Here is a 26977-nt window from a genome sequence, read left to right as displayed (position 1 = left end):
TAAACTATATTATAATAACTATTGAAGGAAATTTTCCTGAAGGATCACAGTCCCTTTAAATGTATAGAAACATATATATGATAAAGTATAGGTTTCAAAGCCACCCTCATCCATTAAAATCATCTGAAAATTTTAACAAATAAAACCTTTTATGATAAAAGAAAATCCATTTCCTGCAAAATGGTTTTACGATAGAAAAACTCAATTCTACATGGACATGTGAAACATGTTACCAATAAATATATAGTATAATCTCGTTGTCTATATTTGCTGCTTTTCTATTGCTGCAATACAACACTGTAATGAAAAGCCACCTGCGGAAGATACAGTACACATGGATTAGAGTCCATCATGGAGGGAAAGCCTGACAGCAGTAGCAGACATGGCAGCAGGAGCAGGGGAAATGAATTGCTATATACTCCCAAAGCATAAACCATCCCTCCACCCCCAGTGACATACTGCCACCAGCAAGGACACACCTCTGGAAGGTTCTCTGCCACACCTGCCCCCAAAAGCACACCAACTGGTGACCTAGTATTCAAATATCTGATCCTATAGAAATTGCTACTCCTTTTCCCCCAAAGGATTATGGACATATTATAATACAAAATATGTTTAGTCAGCTTCAAAAGTCCCTGCAGTTTTTCTCAATACTGCTTAAAAGTTCAGAGTCTCTCAAGACTCAGGATAATCTCTTAACTGTAATCACTGATGAAATTAAAAAGCAGATCTTATACTTAACACATAAAATGACAATGAATACATTTTACTATTCCAAAAGGGTGCAGTAAAGACATAGTGAGGAAATGCTGGCCTGGAGCAGGCCTGGAGCCTAGTGGTCTAGAACGCTCCTGGACTCCTTGGTTGGTAGGAAGGGCTCAGGGGCTCAGCCTCTACCTTTGCTGCCTGCAGCAGTATCTGGCACATGCCAGTGAACTGAAGTTTCTAACATTAACCGCTTATTATATAAAGACTTTTCTTCCTAGTTTCACTTAACTGTTTCTCACAGAATTAGAGATATTCTTGGTTTTGATTGTATGTCAGAGATTGACTGAAAATATTCTTGTTAAATCATACATTTTCAAAAGGGAAGGTGTATAAGTATTTTGTCTTCATTTCTTTTTCTAACCATTATCTTTCCCATAGCTACAAACATATATAATAATTAATTATATTTCAGAACTTTGTGAATATACTTATAAATAACCTGTTCTCTATTGTTATATGAATCACATCTTTCTACATAGTGATCTGTAACATACCCTTTTTGGCTTTGAATTTATGTTAGAGTTTTTTTTTTCTATATACTTAATGTAGATGTTCCTTGTGTTTTGTTCTTTAGAAAATACTGTTAAAGTATAACAAATACAAAAAACTACATCAGTGTTAAGTATATACCTTGATGAAATATAGCATAGCTGCAGTGAGCTCCCAAGTTTCGATAGCATGACTACCACTGTCTTCATCAATACGTGCCCTCCCAACGTTGGCAAGTCTCCTCTCACCTAATTATTTAAGTTACTCTTAATTTTTAAACCTTTGGAGAGAAGGGAGGGAAGGCAGGGTCTCACACATGATATTCTAGTGCCCTAAGTAAGTCACACCCTACTACTGGACTTGTAATGTCTTATAAATGGAAGCATATTGCATGCTGTACTGTGTCTGTGACTTCATTGGCACAAAATGCTGTTTATGAGAACCATCCACACTGTGGAGACAGCAGTACTGTGTCCACACTCACAACAAGATGATATTCCATTGTAACAGTATAATTTAACTCTCCCAGTAGTTGACGCTGTATTAGTCATTTCCACTTTGACACAATGACAGTGCTTCTGTGACCGTATGGGATCATCTGGTCCATTCTCAATCCAAGACATAGAGCATCCTGTTCTCAAGAAGCCCTTGTTTCCTGTTTCAGATCATACTTGTCTACATGTCTAAATGCATATCTCATGCACCAGAACTTCATGATGCTTGAAATCAAATTTAGGACTGTATAAAACTATACTAATTCTGTATTCTATCTGTATTTCCTTTCTCCTCTAGTGAATTTTTTTTTTTATTTTGAAGGACATAGGAGGTACTATTTCTAGAAAATCAAATTACTGATGGGAAATAAGGCCCATTGTCTGTTGTTACATCTTCTAATCCTTCCATTAACTAAAATAAAACCCTTAGATAGACCTTATGTAATTTTCTTGTAAATATATTAATTGCATACGTGTGGCAAAAGAGTAAGTACCTTGATTTGAAAGATCAGTGGCAGCACTTGTGAGAGGGGAAGTCCTTATCTGGACTGCTCTTATCAGGATGCATTTTGATATAAATAAGAGAGATCCCAGCCAGAGAGAAAATTCAAGACCAGTTTTGCCTGTCACTGGAAATTGTTCTGCTTCCTTAAAGATATGTTTGCCTGTCATTATACATAGGTGTTTGTGATGGCCCCATGACCCTCCCCTTGGTCACTCTCTGTATGTTTGCCTCCCACCATGAATAAATGCTGAGTTAGGAATGGTCTCTGCTCACTTCCTAGGTTACTATTTGGCTCCAAGGTTAGGCCACTTTATTGGTTAATCTTGATTGTCAATCTGATTGGACTGTGGATGCCTTGAAGATTAGCAAGGCATGTTTCTGGGGTGTGTCTGAGGATGTCCAGAGAAAATTAAGGGAAGAAGACCTGCCATGTGGGGAATTGGAGTTGTGAGTAGTTCCATCCCAAGTTTCAGGGCTATTAAAAACTAAACATGGGGTTGGGGGAGAGACAGAGACAGAGACAGAGAGACAGAGAGAGACAGAGGCAGAGAGATCCAGCTCATGCATGTAATCATTCAATCTCTGTCTCTCTGTCTCTTTCCCATGACTCTGTCTCTGTGTCTTGCTGTCTCTGTCTCTCCGTCTTTGTCCCTCTGTCCTTCTGTCCTTCTTTCCCTCTGTCTCTATCTGTTTCTCCCTCTCTCTCTCTCTCTCTCTGCCTCTTCATATGAAATCTCTAAAATTGTGAGACAAAATGAATTTTTTTTCTTAAGTTGCTTCATTTATGTAATTTCGCCACAGCAATGAAATAACTAAGTCCTTAAAGGCACAACAACCCATGTCTGCGTCTTCCGGAGCCTAGTTTCTTAAACCACATACAGTGTTTCATAACTGAATGAGGAGGTCACAAAATAAATTAACACTAAAGGGGTTCTGGACACACAATGGCAAAAGGTTGATTCAGAATCAAACACAAAATGAACCTGAAGTACTTCTAGCAGGTTTTGCCGTCGGTGTCTTGTGATGTCATTGTGTCCTTGAGTTCACAAAACCTGTTCTTCGTTCTCTGCGTGTCCCAAGCCCCACACTGCAAACAATCTCAGATTCCAGCCTACTGTACATCATGAGCTGCCTTTATGGAAATATAATGGTTTAATTTTGGAAAACAAAGATTTCTAACATTTTCCAACTGTCACTCCCCAGCATGTAAGTATCAAATGAATCTATCCTTGGATTGTGTTATATTAGAATTTTTGCTTTTGAATAACACTGGTCTAGTTGCTGACTTGTGTATTATTCAGAACAAACGAACAAAAATATCCAGTGAACTTTGCTTTGGGATTAAGACAGAATTTTCAACAACTTCTGAAGAGATCTTAAATCTGCTTCTGCTGCCTTGTCCTGCATAGTTATGAGAAACTTGCTCAGTGTTGATAATCACAAAATCAACATTGATCAGCTCTGAAAACTGCTGATGACCTACAGCTTACACTGCCAGTTATTCATGGAAATTACATGTGTATAAAATAATCATCTTTAAATAAATGTATAGTTATTATCAGCAAAAAAAAACCAAAAACAAACAAAAACAAAAAGATATGTTTGCAGCATGACAGTAAATATTTTTGAAAGCATATGTAAGTATATACCTTCCTCCCAATTCAGCAATTTAAGACCGTTTTGTAATCACACAGCTAAGTGTCCTGTTTGTCCTTACCCATTGAATAAAGTAACTAATTGAACATGAGAAAAATCAAATATGTTTTTAAGAGTTATGTTAATCGCCAAGGAAGTACTGGCAGGAGCCTGCTGGGAGGGGCCCTAACTGGGAGGTGGAAAGGAAGTGGCACAAGTGTGTCTGACAAGATTAGCCTCTAAGCAATTCAGCCATGATTGATGATTGAGAGAGAAGGACTAGCTAACTGGGGTGGTGCCATCCCAGGGTTGGTGGTCTTGAGTTGTATAAGACAGAAGGCTGAGCAAGTCATGGGAGCAAGTCAGTAAGCAGCGCTCCTCCAAGGAGTCTGCTCAGTTCTTGCATGCTGGCTCCTGCCTTGAGCTCTGGCTCTGACCTCCAGGGTGATGAATATAAGCTAAGGGCTCCAACTGCATATGTAGCAGAGGATGGCCTTGTTGGGGCACCAGTGGAAGGGGAAGCCCTTGGTCCTGCCAAGGCTGGACCCCCCAGTGCAGGGGAATGTCCGGGGAGGGGGGGCGGTAAGGGGGCTGAATGGGGGGAACACCAGTGTGGGGGGGGGGGTTATGGCAGGAAACCGGGAAAGGGAATAACATTAATAACATTTAATATAAGTAAAGAAATATATCTAATAAAAAATTAAATTAAATTTTAAAAAAGGAAATAAACCCTTTCCTCTCATGATGCTTTACATTGTGGTGTCTATCACAGCAATAGAACTCTGATGTAGATCTAGGCCTGCGTTTAATGTTGCATTTAGAGAACACAGGCTACTCTTATCGGTGAACAAAACTTAGTATGCCAACTCCACTACCCAAAGCATGTTTTTCATTTCTAATTTTCCTTTTCCCCCCATTACACTAATAGATAACAAGGCTTGAGGAAAGCAGTGGTGTAAAAACCTGATCAAATGAATCTACAATATATATTCTTAAAAGCATGTAGAAGTATATGCAGACCTTCCGTCCAATTCAGCCATTTAAGACCTTTCTGCTGTCACAAAGCTTGGTGTCCTGTGATTATTTATCAAACCCTGTGATATCTTCTAAAGAGATTATCACAAAGACCACTGTTTTACTGGCCCTCTGGTCTAATAATACATCTACTGAACCAGAAAACCTAATTACAGAAGAAAGGATTTATGTCAAAACAGGTAATGAATGAAAACATTGTTAATTGTAAAAGATGAAAAGCGATGCACAAGCGAATTAAAGTTATGTCAAGAGACGTAATCCAGAGTCCCAGCTTAGATATCTCTTATCAATCTGGGGCTAACCCTCCCTAGCAGGTGGTAAGAAAATTCTGGACCTTTATTCCACCAAAAAGGGGAGTCGACAGGAAGGTGCCACCTGAAGTAGCAGTGCTGCCAGCTGTTTGCATGCCTCTCTGTGGTCATTCAGAACCTTCGGTTCTCACGAAGTTCTGGGGTGGCTTAGTTACTGCTTTGATCATTTCAGTGCTTACAGCTATTCCTAATGAACTGTGTATTTGTCAATGTTCAATAGTAGAAGCTTTGCACTCTGAGTATGAGTCAAAAGAATATTGCTAAGGAATCTACAAGAGCCTAGTAGAAGTCAGGTTCTATTATCTGCATAGCTTAATTATTAAGTAATGAATAAAAAGGTGTTTATCTAAGGCAGTGGTTCTCAGCCTTCCTAATGTTGAGACCCTTTAGTACAGTTCTTCATTTTGTGATGATCTCAACCACAAAATTATTTTGTTGATACTTCATAACTGTACTTTTCTGATTACATAATGTAAAGATCTGATATGAAGGATATCTAATCTGTGATCTATCTATAGGGTTACAATCCAGAGGTTGAAAATCACTGAATTCTAAGGGGTTTAGAAGACCACCCTCAAGGAACATGTATTTGATGTGATATAATCTAATGAATGGGTACTACTGGTAAAAATCCATGAAATTATAAAAAATACTTTTATGAAAAATGTATAATATGCCCAAGCAGTATTATATTAAGTATAACATACCTGTTAGGACTTAGAGGCAGAGGACCTTGGTAGGTCAGAATGCTGCAACAGAGATCATGTTGTGGGGAGGGAAGAGGGGAAAGGCTATCTCCGAGTGGAGGCATGAGAGATACAGACAGGCAGGCAGACAGATAGAGCAAGGGAAATAGAATGAGAGAAGAAGGAAACAGAGCAATCTGCAATGGCAGGGACCTCTGCAGGAGCAGGGCCAGATGACTTGGCTTCTGGCACTGCGTCCCTAAGGTCAGGTTTGGAAAGTACCTGATTTCTAGTAATACCAAATAACCATCTTTAAAACATTTATTAAATGTCCAAATTGTATAAACTTCTTTAGGTTAACATAAGAATAGCACATGCTATAGTTTGGTCAATGTGTTTTAATGATACTTAGGGGCTTTTGATTGTAGTGCACACACATACAAAGTAAAATGATTTTAAAATAACAGTAATCATCTTAGGATAGCAATGCCTCTACCTGTGTAATATCTGACAGTACACTCCCCCTCCTGCCTTTGTTATTATGTAGATCAAACCCATAAACACCTTGTACATGGTGGGCAGGCCCTCTAGTACCCAGCTGGACCATCACCCTCATCTCCTTTATTTCTAAGAATCCATCTGTTTTATTCTATACATGTCTAAAGTTCAAAAAGTAATTTTAAGTAAATGTACAAGTTCAGTTGTTATCAGATCTAAATTTAGAACCCACCAAAATTTCTTGCCTGCTCACTATCAATATAATTCTTTCAAATTCTATTTTTTTTCTTCCCAGGCCCAACCACCAAAAAGAAAAGTTATTTTTATTTTTATATGTTTTCATGTTTCGGCTTCTTACTAATGAAATTCTGCAATATAAGACCTAGTAGGACAGGCTCCTTAAGAATAATATTTGCAAGTTTTACCCATATTATATCATGTGTCATTTCTGAGTATTTGTGTGTCTATATAATATTCTGTCACAGAGATATTTTATACTACATATTACTAAGCTCTTCTGTCCATGAACATTGTGTTCTTCTTACTTAAGGGTGAGTGTGAATACTCTTCCTGTGAACATTTATGCAAGTTTTCTGTTACCATGTGTTTGCATTTCCCTTGACTATATGCTTAGGAATAGAATTTCTGTATCATGATGCCTTATATATCTAATTTTGAGGAACTGCCAAATTGACTGCCAGAGTAATTTTTACCGTTTTAGTTTCCTACCAGCTTTCAAGGAGGCTTCTTGTTTTTTATATACTATTAACATGTGGTGTTTCCTCTTTCTTTCTATAGCTCTCTTGTGGATATAATTGCATTTCATGCCATTATTTTATACATTTCTAGTAACTAATGATGTTGTCATCTCATATACTTAGTGAATGATGAGAGTTCAGATCGTTTGAGTGTATATGCACGTGTGTGTAGGATCAACCCCAGAGTCTAAGCCATGCTAGGCAAATGTTCTACCACGAAGCCTTCTCTGCAGCCCCTTCTGCCATTTTGGAATTGTTGTATAAGCTGTATAACAAATTCTGAATATAATTCCCTTATAAAATTTGTGATTTTTCAAGTATGTTCTCATACTCTGCTGTGGTTTTTTTTTTTCCACCACTCTCTAATGTTAACCTTTAAAGGAGAAAATGTGTTTATTTTGGTATAGTTCAGTGCATTAACTTTTGTAAATCAATTCTTTGATAGTGTACATAGTTATGTAGTCTATCTTTCCCTTTAAAAGCTTCATACCTTTAGCCTTTCTGATTGTGATCCTTCTTCTTACTCACTTTTACCTGAACTTTTCTTTATCTCTGTTGTTTTGTCACAGAGGTCCTCGCCAGTGCAGAGGCCCAGCCTGAGTTTATTCATCACAATTGAATCAATCAGTAATAATGGACAAAATACATGTGAAAGATTTTAATAAGCCTTACTATGATGTTTACTATTAATATGTGTTATAAATCCACTGTGTTTAATTGTGTTTGACAAAAAAAAAAAAGGTGTGTGAAACCTAATTCTGTGAAACAAAAACATTTAAGCAAAAGCCGTGCTTTCTGAATGGAGAGGCTCCACCTGCTTGGTCTAGGTGCTCAGAAGTTCATAGCAGCAAGGTGTCCTTAAGAGAGTTGTTCTGGTGCATGGCAGCTCACAGCACCATGAAACTGCGTCATTTTTTGTTGGTGGTGTTGTTGTTGTTGTTATTCTTAGATACATATTGTCAGTTGTCAAACTGAGTTGATCAAAGCAACCATTGAACCACGTGCTTTTTAAGAAGCGTTAAATCCAAATTCTTACTTTGTTATTCAAACAACATGTTGTGACCATGCTTGTTATAAATCTCTACCAAAGTAAGATAATCTTCTTCAGAGAGCACTTGTGCTTATAGAATTGTATTTTCTGTAAATCTGTTAAGATCATTTTGCCTGCACTGCTGGGATGTGTCACATGTCTGTGACAAGTTCTCTAAGCAGTGCTTGATTCATTGTCCTGACTCTGTTTAGGATTTTCTCATGCAAGTTTATAAGATGACTGGTCTAGAAATTTCTTTTATAGTAGTGACAGATGTGGGTAATATGGCTTCATAACACAAGCTTCAAAGTGTTTCCTCTTTTTCTGTTGTCCAAAAACATTTCTGTGTTATTAGTATTAATTCTTCTTTAATGTTTTGACATGTATATTACTTAATCTGAACATAGACATCTCCTTAGAGAAAAATTTTTATGAGAGTTTTATGAGAGATTCTTTTGCTTTTCTAGATTAGATTTCAGCTTCATCAAATCTTATGTCATTACATAAACTGAGTTTGTCTTTAAATGTTCAATTTCATAGGGTAAGCCTGGTATAAAGTGAGGTCCGGCGTAGCCAAGACTACATAGTGAAGTCCTGTGTGAAACAAACGTGACAGAAGACGCCCGCTGTGGGTTGGCTTCCCTCCGCCTGCTCTGTAGAAGCCCCTTTGTTTCTGCTTTCATGAAATAGCTCTTAGTTGCAGATGCTGTGCCGTCCAGTGTGAGCTTCTGGAATTGTTGACCAAGCAGACTTTCTGTTAGGGTTTCCTGCTCTATTCCTTCCTCAGCTTGGCTTCTGCTCTGCATCAACCTTGGAACAATTCTACAATTGAGCTTTTGTTTATTGATTTCTACTGGACTCAAATTTATGTAGTCAGCTTTCTATTTATTTGAATTATAAAAGGTATTTGATATAATTTTCCCTTTTTTTGACATTTTATTAATTGGCTTCCATTGTTATATTTGATAATTAACTAGTTAAATGTTACTTTCTCTCAGACTTGCCCAATGGTTAGTGTACATTAACTATATTTCCTTCCTGGACATGTTGTATTACCTTGCATTCTAATCTCCATGTATCTATCTTTCTAAAGTATTGTTTTTGTTTATATAGCATTTACGTATATTGCCTCCCCTCTCCCTCTCACTGTACTCTGTATGCCTTTAATGTACTTGTTTAACTCTGGGATAACTTACTACTGCCTCTATAACTCACTTTAATATACTTCAATTTAGCTTTGCTGGTGATAAATTCTTTTCCTCTGTCTAATTTTTCTTTCACTTGGAATCCATTTTCATGATACTATGGAGAACACAGCATTTATCATCATTGTCACTATATTTTACCTAACACAAGCCTTGAAATGTTTTGACTCATCTGCCTCATGATTTATATATTTTTAATTGTTTATACTTTAATTATGTGTTTATATCTGTTTTATGAAGGGAAGGGAATTGTTGTATGCTTGTGTGTTTCCTTGTTCACTAGCTTGCTTGTCTGTGACAATGTTTTGCTAACTGGATCAAGCAAGTTTGAATTCACAGTCATACTCCCTGGTCCTGGGATTAAAGGCACACACCACATGACTTTGTTTTCAATCTCACTAGTGGTTCATTATTATTGGTATTTTTGCTACCAGTTTTATCAGACACTATTTAGGTCTCCTAAAGGTTCATCGCGAACTTAGCTTATCATTTCTTGTAGCATTTCAGATCTTCCTTCTGATTGAAGTCCCTGACCTGCCTCTTAATGTCTTCTACTGAGTCTGCACAAGACAAGTACACAGAGGTCTTCTTCGTTTGTTTTTTCTGTTCTACAGCATTTATTTATTTATCATAGATGATCTATATCTTTGACACATTCATAATAAGTCATGTCAACTGATTAAATTATTGGGGCTTTTGCCAGCCTCACACTCTTATATGCTGTGCAGAGGATATTTAAGATACGATGTAGTCACATGCTTAGAAAACTTTAAGCAGTGTGGCTATTTCTAGCTTTAAAATGTTAAACAGGAAAGACATAAGAAGCACGTCTGTGATTGACATTGGTGATGGCTTACATTGATGACTTAGAGTAGGTTTTCTAAAGAAAATGTTTGCATCCAAAACTTAAAACATAGTTATAATGGTGTTTCACAAAGCCCAGTTTTATAAAGGTCTTAAAGAGCAATTACAACAAAAGATTTAAATACTAATTAAATTGGAAATCACTGATTTCATTTTATTTCTTTGTTGGCTCGAGTATTTAAAAAAAAAATCTTATCAGAGTGCATTTCTCACCTGCCTTGAGCAGGTGTAATTACACACAAGCAAATTTAACGGAGCCAGTGTGCTCCGGGGCCATTCAGCTGGGCTTTGTAATTGCATTTTTTTTAAGTATGAAGGTTGTCTAACATATCAACTGTTAAAAAAAAAAAGTAGAAGTCAAGGGTCCTTGTTTATCATAGGTAAACTAACACATCCATTTGCATTGCCACATAACAGACTGCAGACAGGAAGGAGTGAGCACTGCTAATAGTATGGAACTTCCCTTCTGCATTCATCAGCACCAGCGTGCCACACTACTTCTGTCTTTCCTACTTAGTTTTCTCCCACTGAGAAAGTTTCACTTGAGCAACAACATACTTGAACAGGTTTGGAATTTTTGAACATATTTGAACTATCATTTGTGATAATTTTCATTTCTAAATTAAAAAGGCTAAGTGACTCTTACACTGTACTCCAAAATAAAATTTTAATTCCTAACCCTTTACCCATGGAGATGAGGCTTTGGCCTGTTTGTTTATTTTTCTCCAATGGCCTCAAACTCTTCTTAAGTGATTATTTTGATATTATAGTTGTAACTCATCAAAATTATATTTAAGAAAATATTTCAAATTCCATTCTCATATTTTTGGTTGTGAGCCTAGACTTTGTCAAGCCATCTCTTCAGCCCTCAGAGTTTATTCTATTGCTACTTAAAGTAGAACATAATGTGCTTATATTTTTCAGGGACATACCTGTTATGTCATACCAGACTGTATATCTTAGAGATATAAAACCAAGGATCTCAGTTACTTAAGTAAATGTACGTAATAATATGAACTCATAAGAAGTCAGCATCAACTTGTTAGAAGAAAGGCCTCATGATAATTTACATCATTCTTTCTTTACCTAACCCTCCTTACCCTTTTAGCCAGTTATTTGAATGTGTGTTTGAATCTCGTGCTCTTTATGTTTGCAGGTAGCTTAGAGATTATTCAAATTGATAATATTTTTAATAATAGAATCAGTACTGATTCATTTCAACTGGATAAATATGCCTACTGCATCCCACCAGGAAAAATGCAGCAGGAATATCTATATGGTATAAAGTAGATGCTGTTAACTGCTAGCCCTTGAAAAACATCCTTAGCAAGTTTTGACATTCTGTTTCATTTGTGTCCGCTGTACCTTGAAGTGGCAGAGCAGCTAAGCAGATTGTCAGGGTGGAATTCATAAGTCAATACCGAGTATTGTGTTTTGCAAGTAATAGTTTCCTTTACAATTACTGTTCTAGTAAATGTAGGGGCAAGATGCCATAAAGAGTTGGGTATTTGCAGAAAATATTAATGTTAAAAACAGAGACAACAATGCTTTAACAATAGAAATTTCCAGAATGTAAAATAGTTAAAGTACTTTGTTGTATTACCTACCATGACTTCCACTTACTTTTTTAAGAAGTATGAATACTTTGAACTTGGCCCAGAGAAACAACTGTAATTCAGCAAGCAGAGTGACCAGAACATGGAAGGCTGGCAGCGGTGCTGTGTGAGCACTGTTTAAGGAGTTAGCTCTTTAGCCTGCGATGGAGGCTGCAGGTTACTGCACCAAAGAGAATAGGTATTTTTAATAGCAATCTGCAAGATTTGAAAGACTGCTAGTGCTTTTTGTGACTTCACAGGAGTGTGCTCAAGAGCAAGAAAAGTTACAGGTGAAAGGAGTCATAGTGTGGTCTGGGGCTAACATCTAGTGTTGTCATGTAATGGCATAGGAGAGTGCCCAGGTCTTTGCGTGAATTTCAAATTTCTACTTCTGGCCCTTGCTCTTTCCTTATAGAATGGGCTCTGTGCTGAGACAGAAAAGGTGATACGAGGTTGGAATGCTGAAGGATGGAGACTGGCTCCCTTTCGTAACTTTTGAGTAATATACTACTAGCTTCGGAAGTAGTTTGTTCTACAGAAGACTTTTTTTTAAAAAAAAAAAAACCTGGTATTGGGCAAATAAGTATGCACTATTTAGTAAATAAACTGTCCAAGACTGACCCCACTGAAGATGACAGTCCTAACTGAATATGGCAAATCAGTCTAACAGTACTTACGGCCACTCTTGTTAGTTCTCTTTTAAATCTGTTGGTTATGCTCATCATGCTGATAAGAAACTTATTGTGAATTGCCACTTTCAGACTTCCATTTCATGAATATTAACTTTGTTCTATCTTTTTAATCCCTCATTTGCCTGTTGGGCTTTTGTTTACTTTCTTAATTTGGGAGCTCTGCTTCCCTCCCTGCTATCACCATGCCTCTGGTGTGGATCTTCATATCCTACTAGGAAGCAAACCTGTGCTACTGGTGACCTGCATTTTCTTTCTTCAGACTTTGAACATAGACTCTCTTAAGTCTCTCACCCTTTTGGCCATCATTATCAGATGCCCATGACCCACTGCTAGGGAACAAAAGAGAAATTGTCCCTGAAACTTTGTTTCCCTTACTTAGCAAGTTTGACAATTAATGGCAGAAGTTTCTCCTGTGGCCTCTCTTCCTGAAGATTGTGCTTATTTATTTCCCCCAACAGTCTCATGTGACCTTGTTAAAAGCTTCATGTAATTCCCAAATAAATTACATTTACTGTTTTGCTTCTATCTAGTATTTTATTGACATTTCCTGATAAGTTTAATAGGATGGAGAGAAACAGTGTTCTCTTTATAGACTCAGTGGGCGATTTGACCTCAGCCAGTTAACCTTATCCCGATGTAGAAGGAAGCTATTCTTAATTAGACTCTATCAGTTTCTCCATTATCAACACAAGAACTTCTCATATATACCTCTGTAAATCTTAATTTCATTGTTGTTCTTTCCTAAAAATGGCTTCATATTAGCAAAACAGCACTGCTTAGAAACAGTTGCTGATTTCAGATGCTCAGGGTGTCACACTTTATTTCCTTCAGAAACTCTCAGCTGAACACCATCTGGCCAGGGTGATTTATTGCCATGGAATTTCTCAAGTTGCTCTCTTCTTTCCCCCTAGGAGATTGATTTTGCCACCGCACCACTGGTTATTCTCAAAGTGCCCTTGGAGTAGTCCTTTCCCCCCAAGTTATTGATACAGGTCCTTGCGACGCAGGACCCAGCGAAGTGCCCTGCCCCTGTGCACCTCCTGTTTGAGTCCTCTTAGCTGAGGAGCCCAGCACCTCCACTCATGCTGCCTGTTCGTCCTCCTGTTACTTTGTCCCTTTCATACTCAGAGTCTTCATTTCCCAGCAGTACATCTCTGGTATTTTATTTCTTAAATACCATATTATAAGATGATCTAGACACTTTCAACAAATTTATGAACAGTTTTATGGAGCTGTTTTCAGTTTTCCTTTTGGCTATGCCCAGATTTCTCTTTTGACTTTTCAGATAATGTCATGGTGCATAATATAGTTACGGTCCTCTTTCTTTTAAGTAGCGACGTTTTTTAACCCTTTGCTTCTCTCAGAAGGTTGCTAACTAGGATTTCCTTTCCAAATTTAATGCATAATTGTTAAAGTCTCACCCTGTGCCTCCACAATAGAGATGCCCATACTAATTAGAACATGTGCTTTAACTGCGTAGCCTTCCCAATGGCTGGCTTCTACTCCCACACAAGCACACTGTGGTGTTCTATACACTACCTTCATCTGATTCTGCCTCTAACTGCTGCCCAGACAAGCCACGCCAAGGCACGTTAATTATTACTCTCTCTCAGTGTCCTCTTCTGTCATTCACTTGATAATAATGGACATAATTAAAATCCTGCATTGTAATAGCCTTCCTAGAGAGAATGCTGAACAGCAAAGGTTAACAGCAATTTATGTTATTCTTTTATATTCTACAGTTAACAATTTTTATACCTGAACTTGGTTCAAATAATTATTTCGTTAAAAAGATTGCTTAATATGATTTAAAGTATAGTTAATTTTGATTTAAATATAATCTGTCTTCATTTAGAGTAATTTAGTACAGGTTTTTTTAAGCTTCAAAGTTTTACCATACCCAATTGTCTCATAAATTATTTACCATTTTCTACTTATGAAATAAAATCAAGGATTAGACCTCAACTTTTAAGTATATTTTATAGACTTTTCAGTTTGAAATACAAATGCAACTAGTCATACAACTGAGTAGTCCTGAGCAGAACCATTCTTTTCTCGCTTTATAAATAGTTATAGGATATAACAGTAGAGAAAAAGAATGCTGATCTGGTTTATTTTAATACTAGCATATTGTTTCTTCAATTAATGCAGGGTATCATAACAAAAGTTAGCCCTGGAATATCTTATTCTGACATGAATAAGTTCTTTGAATTTTTTAATAAATTGATATCCCATTCCCAAAACACTTTGCACTTATATCTTCAAATATATAATATATATGAATATCTATCTTACTGTATGTGTGTATATAAGGATATTTGTATACCGATATGTAAATTTCAAGCTGTGGTACCCTCTAATAATGCACTATTTTTAAGTATGATGTCGTCATTTAAAAAAATCATATAGACCAATAGGATAGAATAGGAAACAAAGAACCCTGAAGTAAATCCAATCCTCTCTTCTGCACTTCTGCAAGTGTACCAGTAACATAAGAGAAAGGATAATCAATGCTGGAAAGGGAGAAAGACAAATCCTGCACACCTCATTTATAGAATCTAAAAGTGTGAAAGTCAGCGAAAGAGTACAGAGCAGCTGAGGAGGAGGGGCCCTACAAGATGAATGAATTCTGGAGCTCTGTGTGTGTAGGACTGTTACTGTAGCTGATCGTACTATGTTGTGAACTTTTGCATTCTATTAACTTTCAGTTTTTATTTTGGTAATTTTTTATATTATTTTCAACTGACCTGTAAATATTGTGTAGATTTATAGACTACACAGGCTAAGTCTTTACTTTTCAGAAGGGCAGTTTGAAAGTGACCTTGCTGCTTAGGCTGGTCCAAAACTCAGACTATGGCCAAGACTAGCCTCAGATTGTGCTGTCCTCAGAAGGACTGCTTTAGCCCCTTAAGTACCGGATTACAGTCACGGACCCGCATCCCTGTTCAGAAGTGGTTTTTACCATTTTGGAAAACAATAAGTGGGGGTCAGAATCTGTAGGGCAATGGTGGCGCTTGCCTAGCAGCAGGAGAGCCTGGTTTCAGTCCCCACTGCCCATTCCCAGAATAAATAGTAGTTATGTAAGGTGATAGAAAGTTAATTAGCTTCAATATGATGAATTCTTTGAAATGTCTACATACGTGAAAGACTAAGTTGAATACTTTAAGTATACGTGATATTAAGCTGTCAAATATAATTTAATAAATTTGGCAAGGAGGGAGGAGAAAAATAACTCCATCAGATTTGCATTTTACACAGTTCAGTCTTCCTGTCATTAAAATGTCTGCTCCTCGGGCCCTTTGCTGTATTTTTGACTCACATTGAGTGTTGTCCTACAGTCAGTTCATCTCACAGCTTCTGTTTCTATTTCCGTATCTGCCGTCCAGACCTCTCTGCTGGGCTCTGACCCCATTTTCTTCACTGCCAATTAGAGTCTCTTCTCTGGAAATGCAACACACTTCTAGAATGATAGTTGCCATTTATTTTCCTTCCATATTTTGCATATGTTTTGTTGTCTTGCACCTAAAACAATGGTAGTGGGTACTGTTATCTTTTAACTTGTCCCGAAATACAAAGCTCAGAATCATCTGGACCTTTTTTCTCTCGTATGTTCCTAGCTTTACAAGTACTTTCTGTATCATACCTAGTATGCATTGCTCTCAACTCTGTTCCATTCCACTCTTGCTAATGCTTTTGTTCAAGTACAGCCTGTCTCCTTTACACCAGAGCAGCGGCCTGTTACTCATTTGCCATGCCACCTCCAACCGTGTGTCCAGTAGAGGAAGAAGACTGAGGAGACTGCCCTTTCTAAATTTCAAACTGGATCCAAGGTCCACACACAGCTCTGCAAGAATTCATCAGACCTCTTCCGCTCTTCCTCTCTCCTCCTTCCTCTCACTCTCTCTCACTCTTCTTCTGTTCTTCCTCTCTCTCTCTCTCTCTCTCTCTCTCTCTCTCTCTCTCTCTCTCTCTCTCCCTCTCTCTCTCCCTCTCTCCCTCTCTCCCTCTCTCCCTCTCTTCCTCTCTTCCTCTCTTCCTCTCCTGGCTTGACACGATAAAAAAAAAAAAAAAAAAGAATTCATCAGACTTCGTAGCTGTAAACTCTTACAGTAAAAACAACTTATAAGGACCCCATTCTTTTTTTGCATCTTTATTCTTAGCTCTTTGCTTTCTCACAGTCTCTGAATTTATTAGGCTTGCAGGTTCCAGTAGCCCCACGCTTAAAGGGAATGAGAGCGGGTGTTTCTTAAAGAGATATTTCTAACATCCCTCTCTGTTGTACAGATATATTTCATGTTTATTTGTTCTTTTCATGATTTACACAATAGTTTTAAAGTAGAAAAGAGGAAATTTTGATCCATTGCTAGTAAGTAATAATTGATTATTACAACTGTACAATTATACTCAATGTGATTTAAGTGATTCCTTTTAAGAATGAGTCTACTTTATGATATAAAATCTCAGGCTGTAGATTTAAGAAAGAAGGCCCATATCAAAAGACAAGCCTCGACACAGTGACTTAAGATAGTTAAGCATTTGGTGGCCTAATTAGAAGAATGGAAGGTAAAATGTTGAAATGATATCCTTGCCTGACTATAGGATTTCAAATGTCAGCTCATTCTTATCTTAGATCTCAAAAAACCATCCTTTCTTCCTATCTCATTCTTAACAAAACTCATTCCATTTCATTTCCAAAATGTGCAAATACATTATAATGCTATAGGGTTTGAACTAAATGTTTCATTTATTTAAAAACAATTAAACCTTGCAATATGGGGTTACTTGTTCTGTTAACTAGTGAGTATGATAGAATAGCAAGAAATTATGTGGCACATGCACCAAGTATGTCTGTGTGCCTGTGTCTGTGTGTGCATGTATGTATGCCTGGGTATATGTGTATAGGTCTCTGTGAGTGTGTGTGTGTGTGTGTGTGTCTGCATGCATGTGTATGTATCTGTGTATATGTGTGTATAAGTGTGTATGTGTATGTCTGCATGCCTGTGTATCTGTGTGTGTACGTAAGTGTAATTGTGTATGTGTGTCTATGTGTGTTGTTAAGATATAATGGATATTCAGTTCCTGCCTGCAATAAATTAAACAAAATTATAGGCTGGCCAAAAATTGCTTCTCAGACTGATTATGCCTTTTCTAATATCGATAGTGATTTTACAGTAAAAATGTACACTTCTGAAGTTAAGATGGGAGCACAATTCATTTCACTGGGCTCTGTAAAACATAACATTATCAACTCTTTCGTGATGTTTCCCTCATCGTATATCGGGCTGTCCTGAAGAAATAAACCTCCACTTGCCTTCATGACAGGAGATAATAAATTGGCTGATATAATTCAGTTGAGATGTTGAAAACTGCATTGAAAATAATGGGGCATAACATTTTAGGGTTAACATTTATTCATAGATGATGCAATTAAATAAAGCAGGCATTAACTTCAAGGTCAGTCAGTAAAGTAATAAAATTGAATATTTTAATTGAATTGTAATCGTTTCCCATTGATACATGCAACTAAAGTAAAATGGATGTCAGCTCTGCAAATTATAGTTCTTCCTCCTAATTAATTTCTTAATTCTGCATGGAGCTACCCAGTGCCTAGGCCTTGTTGTGGGTTTATTCACCCACCCATCTTCTATCAGGGAATGTCTGTGTGATGTGATTAAACGGTTAGATGTCAGAATTTATAGTCAATCTTTGCCTGTACTTTGGAGAAAATCTTGTTAGTAACTTAAGATCTCATGCCTGTGAATTAAAGCATTCTTGAAATGAAATGACATCCTACATCGCCTGGACTGTCATCTTCTTCGTTAATATTTTATTTCTTTATACCACTATTTATATCAACATTAATAAATGGCTCAGTGAATAAAGTTCTTAGGAGACATGAGTACATTGAGGTGGCATTCCATAACTGGCCATTTGAGGAGATAAAATAAAAAGATTCTGTGAGATTGAAGAGAAGCACAGTTAGTGTATTTTCACGACCTAGACTTCACTAGAAAACAGTCACTAAGTGGGATAAATCTGAAGAAAAATTGTCTCTCAGACGAAGTATGATGAATTGAAGCTTCTGAATAAAGTTTGCATTGAAAGAGCCCATGAGCTATTCTCGTTTCTTCATAATGCTCCCGAGGTGTTTAATGTAATGTAGGTTTACAGAGAGAAACAAAAGAGTAATCAGAGAGATGTTTCACTTACACTGACTGTGTTGAGTATGGGTACTGTTTCATTTTGCTTTGTTCTGTTCTGTTGCTTAAGAAAGAGAATATTGTACCTTTTAGACCAGGTTCATCAGTAATTAAATAATTACCTAAAATTTTAATAATTGACTGTATGATGTGAATTTGAACATTACCAAATTTTTGCTATTCATATACTTTTAAATAGTTCCACATCTTAGCATCATTTCAGCATGAACAAAGCTGTATTTCAGGGTTGCTCTTTAGATACAGTGGATTCTTCTTCCAGGAAAGCAAACAAGTTAAATGAAGAAATGATTCATAGCTTTCAAAATTTGTGTTTAATTTCAACTCAAACATTGACTTGATTATTTTTAGAATTTCTAAAGAAGTCCAATGATAAATTAATTTATTGATATTAATCTGACCCTGTATTTCAGTTCTCAATTATAAACATTCTTGAATATCAGAATTCTCTATGCATAACATCCAGTTAGAAATTCCTAGAAGGATTAGAGGAGGGAAACCATAATCAGGATATATTGTGTAAGAAAATAATCTATTTTCAATAAAAGAAAATCTTAAACCCAAAATTTAAATTAAAAAAAAAACAGAACAAAGATCTTATCACTGCATATTTATTGCAAACTAGATAGTAACTTTATACATTTAAGGGGATCCATTTTACCAGATATTTATTTTTAAAACCATTCTTCATGATTAAAAGTAAACTATATACAGATTGTACTTGCAATGATAAAATGTTTCTAAAATAAAAATTTAGAAAACTATGTGAAACTGTAAGAAAATTAAGAATTCAATTATATTGGGTTTTCATTTACATGTTATTAATTATGGAGTCATTGATGCTCTAAAAATTAAGACTTTATTGGGAGCTCTTTTGTATCTGAATATTTTGGTTAATAGGACAGGTGGTCTTCCTTCCACATTCACTACTAATAATACCCTTGTAGGAAAGCCAGGACTGCTTTAAAGACATCAAAGACATAAAGAAAGTGGCTTAGGCCACTGCCTTCTCAAGAACAATAGCTTCAATCCCTAGAGGTCCCTGGCTGTTATCCAAGAAATGTTTTCTAAAAACAACCTGAAATGCATCTCATCTAGGTAGTAATCATGAGGTCCCTAATGACTTGTCACTTTCTAATGAACAGAAAAAATGAAGCAAATGCAGAATTCACTCAGATGGAGTTCTCTTCCAGGCTGCAGGAGTAACCTAAGAGGACATTATTGAGAACAACACATTGGCCTGACATAAGGATTACTATATACAGTGTTTAATGTAGACAGATCTATACAGAAAAATACCTAGACTGCCATATTGAATTGAGAAAGTTTAACTTCTAAAATTGGGATGTTTATTGGTAAAGAATGATACTCTATTTAAATAGGCACATTATTTTGAGAGCAGCTATGATTTAATTTCATAATATGAGTGTATGCATATTGAACAATTAACTGAATTAATAGTATAAGTGTAACAGTTTATCCTCTTTTCCATTCTTATTTTATAATTGCATTTGAAATTAAAATAAAATAAGCATAAGACAGAAAAATCACATTATATACTGTCTTTAAATAAAATAAACCACACCAAATAATATGCTGAGGTTTTCTATTTCTTTTTTTTTTAATTACTTTTTTTTTTTTTTTTTTTTTTTACAATCCAGCCATTGCCCCCTCCAGGTCCACCCTCACACACTTCCTCATCTCATTCCTCCTCCCCCCTGTCTCCAAGAGGATGTCCCCCCACCCACCAAACCTCCCCAGTCCCTGGAGCCTCAAGTCTCTTTAGGGGTTGGTGCATCTCCCACTGATTCCAGGCTGGGTAGTCCTCTGCTGTGTATGTGGCAGGAGTTGGGGGTGCTCATATCAGTTGGCATATGCTGCCTGCTTGGTGCCTCAGTGTCTGAGATCTCAGAGGTGGGTTAGTTGAGACTGCTGGTCTTCCTATGGGGTCACCCTCCTCCTCAGCTTCTTCCAGCCTTTCCCTAATTCAGCCCCAGGGGTCCCCATATGCATTCAGCCCAATGGTTAGTTGTAAGTATCCCTGTCTGTCTCAGTCAGCTGCTTGTTGGAACTCTCAGAGGACAGCCATGCCAGGCTCCTGTCTGTAAACACACTATGGCACTGTATTTCCTTTCTTTCAAATTATACTGCTTTCATCTTCTTTACAGTTCCCCGAATTGAGAAGTCACACTAAAGGAAGTACCTTCCTACTGACACAACTGTAATAAAGTAAAACTGATTTTTAGGGGAAAGAAAGCAACTATCCCAGGGAAATAGGGAAGTAAATTCTGGAAAAGTAAATTTTTGCTTTAACATCAAAACAACTTACAATATATATATATACATTGCTTTCCTGGGTAAGGAGGGGTCAAGGGAAGGAAATGTGCTTTTACAGCTCTAAACTGACACCTAGAAAAATCTCACCTTTCTTGACAGGCTTGGATCCTGATAAGCATCTTGGAAAAACCCTGGGTGAAATGGAACCTTATCTTTTAGAGGTAAGAACTCATCTTCCTCTTTAAAATATCAGCATCTAAATGAGGAAAGTAGTACCATGGCATAGTGACTCAAAGAATGATTTTTGTTTCAGAAAAATTTAGATGCATTCTTTTTTTTTTTTTATTAACTTGAGTATTTCTTATATACATTTCGAGTGTTATTCCCTTTCCCGGTTTCCGGGCAAACATCCCCCTAATCCCTCCCCCTCCCCTTCTTTATGGGTGTTCCCCTCCCCATCCTCCCCCCATTGCCGCCCTCCCCCCAACAATCTAGTTCACTGGGGGTTCAGTCTTAGCAGGACCCAGGGCTTCCCCTTCCACTGGTGCTCTTACTAGGATATTCATTGCTACCTATGAGGTCAGAGTCCAGGGTCAGTCCATGTATAGTCTTTAGGTAGTGGCTTAGTCCCTGGAAGCTCTGGTTGCTTGGCATTGTTGTACATATGGGGTCTCGAGCCCCTTCAAGCTCTTCCAGTTCTTTCTCTGATTCCTTCAACGGGGGTCCTATTCTCAGTTCAGTGGTTTGCTGCTGGCATTCGCCTCTGTATTTGCTGTATTCTGGCTGTGTCTCTCAGGAGCGATCTACATCCGGCTCCTGTCGGCCTGCACTTCTTTGACTCATCCATCTTGTCTAATTGGATGGCTGTATATGTATGGGCCACATGTGGGGCAGGCTCTGAATGGGTGTTCCTTCTGTGTCTGTTTTAATCTTTGCCTCTCTCTTCCCTACCAAGGGTATTCTTGTTCCCCTTTTAAAGAAGGAGTGAAGCATTCACATTTTGATCATCCTTCTTGAGTTTCATGTGTTCTAGGCATCTAGGGTAATTCAAGCATTTAGGCTAATAGCCACTTATCAATGAGTGCATACCATGTGTGTTTTTCTGTGATTGGGTTACCTCACTCACGATGATATTTTCCAGTTCCAACCATTTGCCTACGAATTTCATAAAGTCATTGTTTTTGATCGCTGAGTAATATTCCATTGTGTAGATGTACCACATTTTCTGTATCCATTCCTCTGTTGAAGGGCATCTGGGTTCTTTCCAGCTTCTGGCTATTATAAATAAGGCTGCAATGAACATAGTGGAGCACGTGTCTTTTTTATATGTTGGGGCATCTTTTGGGTATATGCCCAAGAGATGTATAGCTGGATCCTCAGGCAGTTCAATGTCCAATTTTCTGAGGAACCTCCAGACTGATTTCCAGAATGGTTGTACCAGTCTGCAATCCCACCAACAATGGAGGAGTGTTCCTCTTTCTCCACATCCTCACCAAGATGCATTCATTTTATGACTGGTGAAAGGTTAAAACTTCATAGTGTGTCTAGATGTGTGCTTAAAATGAGGTAACACAAGGTGGAAGGAGTGTGTCATTGCAGGAGTGAGTGAGATCAGAGGAAAGTGCTCTGGGGACCTTTGCTCATGTTCTCATGGACCACATGCACCACATGCACCGCAGGCTTAGCATGCGCCCGCAGGTGCCACATGCACCCCAGTGCTGTGGAGCTGAAGCACCTGTGGCCTATCTGCCTGTGGCACGGGAGTGGAAACTCCTGGAGGTTATTAAATCTAGTCCTCTTTACAACAATGAATGAACTGGCCAAGAAGCAAAGGGATTATCCCAACATTTCAAATAGCCTCCCTCATCCTACCACTCTCAAGTTCTACGTGTGTTCTACATACTAAAATAATACTTGTTTTCATTATTCCTTTCTGTTATCTCTATTGGATTATATTGGAGATTGGGGGCAGAGTTTGGGTTTGATGCAGCATTGATAACTGAAGCAGTGGTATTGTTAGAATATGAGGTTTTAAACCTACAGTAAAGATGTAGATACACAATAATTTTCTGAGAAGAGAAGAGCTCTGCTAAGTATTTTGTATAATAGCTCAGTTCCTTGCTGTTGTCTCTGGGTGTAGTCAGGGACAGTTGCCATGAGCTGCTACATTCCACAATAACTTTATAGGTTTCATATTGGTTTTGGAATTGTTTGTAATTGATTATTTTGTGGTTTATCAAAATATACCAAATGCATAAAAGTTCCTAAAATACTAATTCCTTCTGGTTAATAAAACTAAGCACTTGTAATGTGCCAGTCAGATAGTAAAGATTCAAAGGGAAATGAAACATGTATATAGTTATAACAAATTATGTTCAGTTTTTAGAGAAATTGGTGTCATTTGAGTTTATATCTGGTTGCTTTCTGTGTTCATTTGGCGTCTTCTTCCAACCATTGATGGCCCTAGTTCTTTCTGCACTTATGTCTTGTCACTGCCACCAGACTGAAATTAGCTCCCTTCTCTCCCAAAGCAATACTGGTATATAATGAAGTCAGTTTCTAGAAAGTGAAAGAAAAGAAATGAGAGACTGTGGCTTTGACAAAAGAAGTTCTCACAAGTCCTCTCTGAATTTTGATATTATAAATTGAAGGGCTGAAGAAAAGCCAATTAAATAGGGTGGCTGTAGATAATAGCACTGTGCTGTTTGTGAGCCTGAAAGGAAGGAATTTAAATGATTTACATAAAAACATAACTAAATGAAAAGAAAGGTGTGTTTACCATTATTAAAATATTTTATAATATATACTTATTTTGAAATATTACCATACCCCGTTAATATGTCCCATTGTGTGCTTCTATTTCAAAAGGTGATTTTAATTCTGAGAGAAAAATAAAATGCACATAAAGTTTTAGGAAGTGTCAAGATGTTGGTTAGAGGTAAACCTGAGTATAGTTTGGCATTTTAATGTTTAGTTAGAAGAATTAAAATAAGGGAAGAAACAGAGGAACAAAGGCCCCAGTAGCCTACTTCAGGTAACAAGCTTGAGTCCTATTGTACGCACAGGTGGATGCTGCTAGACGGAGTAGAGCCGCTGGTCCTGAAGTAGCTGCTGGTACTACTCCAGGGTTTGTCTAGTACTCAAACACAAAAATGCCATATAGGCTATGTGATTATACACGTATATATATGAAACTTTGTGAATTTTATATAAAATTTAGGGCTTTCTCTAGAATATCCTATTGTGTATGTTCAAAGTTGTCAAAATCTGAAATGTGAAACACTTTCAGATATTCAGTTTATACCAAGACATGAGGCAGAAGCTATGGATTTCCAGACATCGCTCTCCTTCCTTCAGAGTTTGTCTTGCCAGACGCTTGTGGGCAGATTCACACCACATAGTGACAAGTTTCAAATACTGAATTGAGGATTAACTACCTAAACAACGAGATGTAAAGGAAGTCTTTGAGGAAGAGGAAACCGTTATTAGTACCTGACTGCTGTATTTAAAGAGAAGCAGTAAGAGCAGTCATGTTAGTTACAAGCTGCCCCAATCTGTAGCCCTCACAGTTTTGTGAATGTTTATTGCAGAGGCACTCTTGATCTCCAATGCACAGGATTTTTGGAGTTTGAATATTAAGTATGTTCAGAATCAGCCCATGTTCCCAGTTCTGCGCTGAGATGGGAAGTAACAGACTGAATACTTGGCATTTTAATGTTTCCTTGGAGAAAGAAAAGTAAAAGAAGAAATTAGGGAACTGAGGGAAGAAAAGCCCTATTAACCTGCAAGGGAGAAAGCAGTGGGATTCCTAATGCAGGCACAGGTAGGAACTGCCAGATGGGACAGGGCCACCGCCCAGAGTAACTGCTGAAAGATCTTAAACAAATTTGATGATGGGTCAAATTTACCTGGGCACTGGCCACCAAGTAAATCAATGTGAATGAAGATTCATTAGCAGGAAGGCGTGCAGAGACAAGAAGAAACTTGATCTAAACAAAGTTAAATGGGTGCTGATAGATCCGTAAGGAGAAGGTGAAATGGAAAGGTAGGCCCAGTCTTGCAAGGCCTTCAGAGATGGGCAAACAGCTTAGAATAAGAAATAAGATTTAGAGGTCTCTTCAGCTGCAGTCCCTGCTATTAAAGAAAACTGAGGAAATACAGTGTAGCAGCAGTATTCATAGATTAGGAATGAAAAAACTAGAAGACCATGAAACTGTTACAGGAAACAGATGTGACATAGAACTACATAGAAATATTGTGATGGGAAGATGAAAATGACATTGGCATCAAACTTTCCACAGGCTGGGAAAATCAACAGTCACTCACATACAGTGAAGGAAATCAGAAGCACTTGTTACTGTAGAAGGCAGCAGGGGTTAGAGACAAAAACAAGGCAAGCTTGATTTTTACACAGACTGGATTTTTATGTCATAACTTATAACCTGGATGAAGATGTTTTTAACCAATGAAGTTGTAGATTGAGATGGTTGGACAGAGGGCTATGGTTGGTCATCAGTGTACCTCAGAGAGTCAGACAATGTCTGACTCCTTGTGCACCTCAGTTCTCCATATAAAACACATGGAGAATGCTGCTCTCCCTCTGGCCCACTACATGGACTCTGTTTTCTCTGGCATTTGAGCTGTAAGCTAACTCACTACTTGCTGCATACCATTGCTAAGTGGTCTGTGCATGGCTGGTTAATTATCTGACAAACCTATGAGGATGGTAGTATGAGTACTTCATTTTCAGATGAAGATTCACTTCTGAGGAGGGCTTTTTCAAGGTCACATAACTGGGAATATCAGCAATAGAAGTTATGTCTAAGTCCCAACTGATCTAAGAGCATACATTGCATTCTGCTCACGAGTCATTTTGAAGTGTAACTAAATAAAAGTAGCAATATCTGAGAAGAACAAGTAATATAGGCAGTGCTATTATCAAGAGGAGAACAGCATCCATCAGTGATGGCAGAAGCCAGGAGATTCATGCATAAGACAAAAGAGTATACTACAAAGAGCCATGGTGGGGTATCTGTACCTATAAACTTCAGTAGAGGAGAGTCTTCAGAAATGGAATAATGTGGAAGCCCATGGAAGGCTATCAGGGAGACATGAGAGGTGAACAATGTGACAGGCCATAGAAATTAGAAAACTACAAACAAGTTAGGTCCTCGCACACACATTTTGAGCAGTGAGTAGACTACTACCCACCCAGTTTCCTCGTGTAAAAAGGTGGGAACTTTCCTTACCTCATAACCATTCCGTTAATCATTCATGTTGATGGCATTCAAAAGCGGATGTCTCAAAACAAGGTACTTTGACATTTGAGCAGAGCTAAAGCAGGAAGGTCACTCTGACCTTTGGTATTCTCCCTGGAGCAGACAATGAAGGAGTACTTTGACCTTCCTCTAACGTAAGTGTGAGACTTCCATTGCAGATGTGCCCTCACTGTACCTGGAGGAAGGAAACATCATGTAGATGCCCAGGAAAGAACCCAAACAGATAGATGGATAGCGTGCTGTTCTTGTAGGATGTGTTTGTCTGCTCACGCTGCTAACCTCGGTATCTGAACAGTAGTTGTAGGTCCCAATAAACAAGTAAATCTCTGAATCAATCTATGCAACGTGGAATTATATATTAGAATACCATTTATAGATGAAATTGTAGTGCTTTGTAAAAACCTCATGTTCTTCTGTACGTGAGAGTGAAAGAGAAGCTCATTCGATTTGGCTATCTGCATCTTTGATGTCAAAATGAATAAAAGCTAATGAGATTTATTTGAAAACAAGGCATCATGACTTAATAAGAAAGCTTTACAACTAATGTTAATACTCTCCGCTAAGGGGATAAAAACATAAACATGGGAGCTTTAAGCCCTTTAACTTTGTTCTGTAGTTACTCATCTACAAATAACATT

General features: G+C 37.6%; 1 protein-coding gene across 7 annotated transcripts in view; it reads left to right on the top strand.

Annotated features, from left to right (window-relative positions):
- Positions 1-26977, top strand: part of Dph6 (diphthamine biosynthesis 6) — a 130233-nt gene that overhangs the window by 95252 nt on the left and 8004 nt on the right. For all 7 annotated transcript variants that reach the window (XR_010064662.1, XR_010064661.1, XM_063284157.1 and 4 more), the window contains one exon: positions 21220-21281. Coding sequence is in view for 5 of the 7 variants with exons in the window: in XM_063284157.1 (XP_063140227.1) it covers positions 21220-21281 (62 nt within the window). In the remaining 2 variants the exon portion in view is untranslated. The remainder of the gene's footprint in view (positions 1-21219; positions 21282-26977) is intronic.

This window comes from Rattus norvegicus, chromosome 3 (assembly GCF_036323735.1).
Source record: "Rattus norvegicus strain BN/NHsdMcwi chromosome 3, GRCr8, whole genome shotgun sequence".
NCBI classification, from domain to species: domain Eukaryota; kingdom Metazoa; phylum Chordata; class Mammalia; order Rodentia; family Muridae; genus Rattus; species Rattus norvegicus.
The sequence above is the reverse complement of the archived record's forward strand: the minus strand, read 5'-3'. Positions and strand labels throughout refer to the sequence as shown.